Source organism: Cyprinus carpio, chromosome B10, assembly GCF_018340385.1.
Source record: "Cyprinus carpio isolate SPL01 chromosome B10, ASM1834038v1, whole genome shotgun sequence".
Lineage (NCBI taxonomy): Eukaryota > Metazoa > Chordata > Actinopteri > Cypriniformes > Cyprinidae > Cyprinus > Cyprinus carpio.
The window spans coordinates 3,899,167-3,905,525 of NC_056606.1; the positions used below are offsets into that span (position 1 = coordinate 3,899,167).

Sequence of the window (6,359 nt, forward strand, 5' to 3'; positions counted from 1 at the left end):
TTTCAAATCATTTTGAAAATGACACACTTCCTGCAGCCAGTTAGTGGCACTATAACTTTGATTCCTAATAGTCACATCTATGCGATTGGCATCATACAACTAACAAACCGCTGAAGTTTGATCAAAATCAGACAAAGTGTGCAAAAGTTATTAAACACTTCCTGTTTCTCATTTCTCGCCATAACATTTTTTGCATCGGCACGGCCAAACCGTTCGAGATATCAAAAATCCCTTGGCAATTTTGCTTCCCCAACGTCTTGAGATCATGTTGACCGAGTTTGGTGTCAGTCGGATGGAAATCCTATGAGGAGTATCGCAAATTCCACAGCATGCATTTTTCTTAAAACCTTAAATAGCCGACTTCCTGTTGGGTGAAGCATGGACTGTCAGCATGAAAGTTGTTTGGCCTGATGAGATCTATAGGTGTATGAATTTTGGTGAGTGTAGGTCAAATGGTGTGTGCTACAGAGTCCCTGAAAAGTCGCCTTTTTAAAGGCTGTGCCACATGTTAAGGGCCCCAAAACCCACAAAAGCCTTGAAAGAAAAATAATAATAATCCTTAGAAAAACAATAGGTTCCAGCGCCTTATTGGCTTGGGCCCTAAAAAAAAAAGGAGAAAGGCCGAAGACATTTTAGGCACCCTGCATGATCAGTACTTAGCAACAGCCCATTTGGCAAGTATCACAGCTTGTAAATGCTTTTTGTAGCCAGACTGCAGTAATTCCAAAATCATGTGAATGCAGCATTAATCTAACTGTTAAGTTAAAATTACATTGTTAAACTACTTTGTTTCTTTGACACAGATCCAGAGGGTGTGAAGCTGAATCTGCTTGTGTGTGGGAGTAACAGAGAATTAAAATCCTTCATATCAAACCTGATCCTGAAGCAGAGCGAGAGAAGATCAGAGCAGAGCTCAGAGTGTGTGAGGAGAGACGTGGAGCTTGATGGACGTCTGATCTGTCTGGTGGAGCTTCCAGCTCTGTTCAACACTCAGCTCTCAGAGGAGGAAGTGATGCGTCAGACTCACCGCTGTGTGTCTCTCTGTCATCCTGGAGTTCATGTGTTCATCATCATCATTCCTGATACTCCACTTAATAATGAAGACAGAGCAGAAATAGAGGAGATCCAGAGGATCTTCAGCTCAAGAATCAACAAACACATCATGATCCTCATAAAGCAGGATTCAGATCATCAGACAGAAGAACTAAATGAAGAAACACAGTCTGTCATTGAGAGATTTGGAGGAAGACATCATTTCATCGACCTGAACACACAAGTGTCTGTGTTGATGGAGAAACTGGAGCAGATGATTGAGGAAAACAGTGGTGATTGTTTCTCCACAGAGATATTGATGGAGGCACAGATGGAGAAACTGAAGGAATTAGAAGAAATTAAGAAGAAAATCCATTCATTAGAGACATGGTTTCAGTCAGGTAATGATCAAAGAATCCGCATTGATTAAACACTTTTCATGATTGCTAAATCCTACACACATTTGTAAGAATAAAATTATATGCAGAGTTCAGGAGAAATAATATGATGATTAATGTTTTAATGTATAAATTATACACAATATTCTCTGTTGAACTAGATAATTGACAACATTCAGTTAAAATTCAGTACACTTTTTAATTTTTTAAAATCTATCTTTAGATTCAAAAGAAAGAGAAGATGAACTGAGGATTGTGCTGCTGGGAAAAACTGGAGTTGGGAAAAGTGCAACTGGAAACACCATCTTAGGAAGAGAAGTGTTTATATCAGACATTTCTGAAGAGTCTGTTACTAAAGTGTGTCAGAGAGAAACAGCTGAAGTCAACGGCAGACACATTACTGTGATCGACACTCCAGGACTGTTTGATACTGAACTCAATAATGAAGAAATCCAGAGAAAAATAAGCAACTGTATCCCAATGAGCCTGCCTGGACCACATGTGTTTCTCTTAGTGATACCACTGGGACGATTCACTGAAGAAGAACAAACAGCAGTGAAGATCATCCAGGAGACGTTTGGAGAAAACTCATTAATGTTCACCATGGTGCTCTTCACCAGAGGAGACTTTCTGAAGAACAAAATCATTGAACAGTGTTTGGGAAAACTTGGATCTCCTTTGAATCAGCTGATTGAAACATGTGGAAACAGATTCCATGTGTTCAATAATGAGACTGGAGACCGAACACAGGTGAATGATCTACTGCAGAAGATAGACAACATGCTGAAAGTGAACGGAGGGAGTTACTACTCATGTAAGATGTTCAGAGAGATGGAGAGACAAATACAAGAACAGCAGAAGAACATACTGATGGAGAAAGTGGAGCAAGTGAACAGAGAAAAAGAAGAACTAATGAATAACCATGAAGAAGAGAAACAGAGGATGAAGATGAAGGGGAAAAGGAAAAAAAAAGAAAGAAGAAAAGGGGGAAATAGGGAGAAGAGATAAGTGGAGAAAGAGGGTGAGAGGAGGTGGGTGTGGGGGGTAGAAAAAGAAAAAAAATAGGGAAGGAAGGGGGTAAAAGGAGAAGAAGAGAAAAAAACGAAGAGGGATGAAAAAGAACAGAGACAACAGGAAAAACAAAGAAGACAAGAAGAGGAGGAAAAATGGAGAAAGAGAGAACAGGAAATGTGGGATGAATATAATCAGAGACTTAAACAAGAAAGAGAGAGAAGGAAGGTGATGTTGGAGGAAGAACGACAGAATCATGATCAACTGAGAAAAAGAAGGGAAGAGGAATATTTGGAAAGGGAAGAACGATATAAAACAGAGCTGAGGAGAGAACGAGAGGAAAGCCAGAGACAGAAACAACTGGCAAGACAAAGAAGAGAAGAAGAAGAGGAGGAGAGAAGGAGAAAGATAGAAGAGGAAACATGGGATGAATATTATGAGAACCCTAAACAAGAGAGAGAAATAAGACAGAGAGAGAGAGAAGAACTTCAGTTCAAACATGAAGAAGCGAAAGCCCAGGTGAAAAAGAAATACACCTAAGCTGTGCTTTTTTCAATGCACTTTTCATATTTTAATTAGGGCTGTCACGATTTCTAAGGGTCTGGCTGCAGACATGCACTCTCAGACACTTGCGCTTCCGCCAGTGACGTCACTTGCAGTCTTTTTTATTTTTCATTTTGATTAATTTTTTTTGTTTTTTTTTTAAATTTTTTTTTTTGGGGAGGTTAAATTAAGGGGGTTAAAAAACAGGTTTTGGGGGGAGGTTTTGAATTTGAATTTTAAAAAATTTTTTTCTCTCCGCTACCTGCAACCTCACTTGCATTTGACCAAAATCGTGTTGCCAATGGAGACAAGATGCCGTGTTGGTGATTTAATGATTTGTTGTTGTTTAGTATACCTGCAACCTCACTTGCATTTGACCAAAATCGTGTTGCCAATTGAGTGGAGATAGAACAGCAGAATATGAACACAATGCACGAAGTCTCTCATTAAGCGTTTTCCTTCTTTAGAAAAACATAAACACTTAATATGGCTTAATGTTTTAAGATACATTATGTCCAATTAAAAGATCATTATTCAGTATATAGTTATTATTTAATGTACTACAAGGCAAACAGATGGCTATGAACACAATGCGCAAACTTTCACTTGTCCTCCCATACAGCAAAACGCTTAATGTGGCATAATAACGGACTAAGATAAAGACAATTTAGTAGTCTAGCTTATATGTCTTGTTGTTGACTCAAAGTATATACAGACCAACAAATATGCACGTGCATTTTGAAATGCATTAAGTGGTATTAAAAGGATCAACTCCGTACAGGCAAGCAGATGAGCCCAGAACGCAATGCGTTAAATTGCACGTTAAACATTTTTCTCCCATAGAAAATCATTATGAATAAAATGCGTAATGTAGCTTAATGGACAGTGACAATGATATAAAAGAGCTGTAGACAGTTTATTCTATATGGAAAAACGCGTAACGCAAAACTTTGTGTGTTGTGTTTATTTTGGGCGCACCTGCTTGCCTGTACATATTAGTTATTGTAAGGATCCTGCATGCCCCAAAAGCGGAATCCAGCGGCCTGGTCGAAGGTTTAATGCGTATTCAGTCTTTTACTTGCGCTTCTGAATTTATCAGGATTTGGTTTAAATTTTAGTCTAGCTCCATGTTTAATCTAACTCCAATTTCACGTGATCATTATATTTGGGCAATATTTCTATCAAAATCTGATCACAGATATCGATTGTTTATTAATTTAGATATTTGAGTATTCTGGAAATCCCATACTTTCAATTATTCATTCATTAGGGGGACCAGGTATCGCACAGGAATTACACTCGGCCAACTGTGAACCCACGGACACAAACTCGTCAGTTCTGAACTTACTCAGAGGATGCAGATTGATTATAGTACCTTTAAGTGAGCTACACCCTGCATGCTCATAACAAAAAGTGTTTTTTTCTCCATAACCACAGAGCTACACCGTGTTAAGTCAGCGACAGTCAGAAATCAGAAGCCCCTAATGGTGTTCCCCATGGTTCATCCATTGGTGTTTCAGTATGATCTGTCCTGAACGCAGATTTGCGGAAATATCACTACACATTAATCTACTTGAAAAATGATTTCAGAAGAGATTAGAATAAATCAAATTTAACAATTTATTATTTGTCAGGTAAACTTGTATCATGCCAATTACATAATGAAACAATTAGAAGCCAATTTAGAAAAGATAATGCAATTGTGAATCACATTGTAGCCGGTGGCAACCCTGCTCCTGTACATAGACACTGTAGCCATATGGGAAAACAGCCAAGAGTTTCACTCAGGAGACAAACAAATTTAGCGAAGCACTCAGGTGTTTTAGAGAATAAACTTAACTAGCTTATGTGCACATGTAGTAGCACAAACAACTATACAGTGTGCTACACAGTTACATTTTTAAATCATACCCGCAATTACATTTTTGAATCATACGTGACAGCAGAGAGACACAGCAGCGAGAGTACTGTTTTATGGCTACAGATTCTCTAAGTAATTGTTTGTGGATTTCCTTTTATACTCAGACCAGACAGCAAAGACATCTTCAAATCAGTTGTAAAAACCTAAAGACCTTTTGGTGTGTTCTCGTGGCTCCAGGGTCACACCTGGCTTGGAGATAGTTAGATAGACACAGACCCCTAAAGGGGTACACACATCCTCCTCAGCAGAACACAATTCTACAAAAGTTTTCAATCTTTCTTATAATACAAGTGACTACTGTGAAATTGAGACCAATTTACCAATCGCAAAAAGACCTTTAAAATGACACCAAACATGAAAAGTTTATGATCATGAATCCTGAAGATATAGTAAATGTTTTATGTGAGCATAGCAACTTTTAGTTGCCTGGACCATGTGCCCAGGGGGGAAGGATGGGTGAAGGGACTGAAGAGCAAATGGTTTTTCTTCCAGATCTTCCTATCTGTTGTCTTGTGGCATGGCATTTGCATTGCGAGAGTTCCTGAGTGCTTGGCTTCACAAAGAATTCATTTCATAAGAAAATAATTTCACTCCTTTCATTATGTATATTTTAATAATGGAGAGGAGCATATTGAGTTTGGTCTTTATCATCTTAGTCCATTATGCCAAATTATGCTACGTTTTGCTGGATGGGAGGAAAATACTATGAGTTTGGTCCATATTATATTAATAAACTGTATATTGAATTAGATTTTTTAATAGCATCTTAATACATTAAGCCATAAAGTGTTTCTGTTTTTCTACAGGAGGAAAACTTGCATTCATATTCTGCTGTTCTGTGGCCACAGATTTGCGGGTCTTGTCTTTTTTTCCTACAGATGACCTGCAGGACCCTGTATGTAGGGCTGGGAATTGATTCCAAAAAGAATAGATTCCTCGATTCCGAGGCTTTGGGAATCGAGAGTCGAGAATTGACTCCTCATTCAGAGCCGTTTTCAGCTCAACAAAGCTTATCTATAGGTGCCTCTCAAACGGAAGGCTGTATATCTCAGCTGCTATGCCATCAAACATTGCTGAACATCGATTCACGAAAAAAAAAATGAATGAAAAGTTGGTACTGAGTCATGAAAATAAACTGAATGAAAAGCTCGTCTGAGTTTGAGGATGCAGAGAAGCTAATAGTGTTTAGAAGTCTGATTCCTTTCCACAAAAAGGTTCTTTTGGAAAAATTGTTTTAATGAACCAGCTCAAAAAACGATTAAGAGTTTATTTTACAGTGGAACTGGCTTATGTTGTCCACAAATTTGAGTGCTGCACAACAGAATAGATCATGACTTGATCGATTTACATCTTAAATAAAATGTTATTTCTTTGTGTTATTTACTTTCTATCAACCAATGATAATTCTGAAAGAAATATGTGAGTCTAGGAGAACATAACTCTAAGTGGACGTT

General features: G+C 38.1%; 1 protein-coding gene across 1 annotated transcript; it reads left to right on the plus strand.

The window, feature by feature from the left end:
- Nucleotides 1-766: 766 nt before the first annotated feature.
- Nucleotides 767-2,438, plus strand: LOC122138588 (GTPase IMAP family member 7-like; the record flags this gene model as incomplete). Its single annotated transcript, XM_042731975.1, has 2 exons — nt 767-1,433; nt 1,654-2,438. Coding segments are annotated over 2 exons (1,452 nt in total), but the record flags the coding sequence as incomplete, so codon positions are not given.
- Between the last annotated feature and the right edge of the window lie 3,921 nt (nt 2,439-6,359).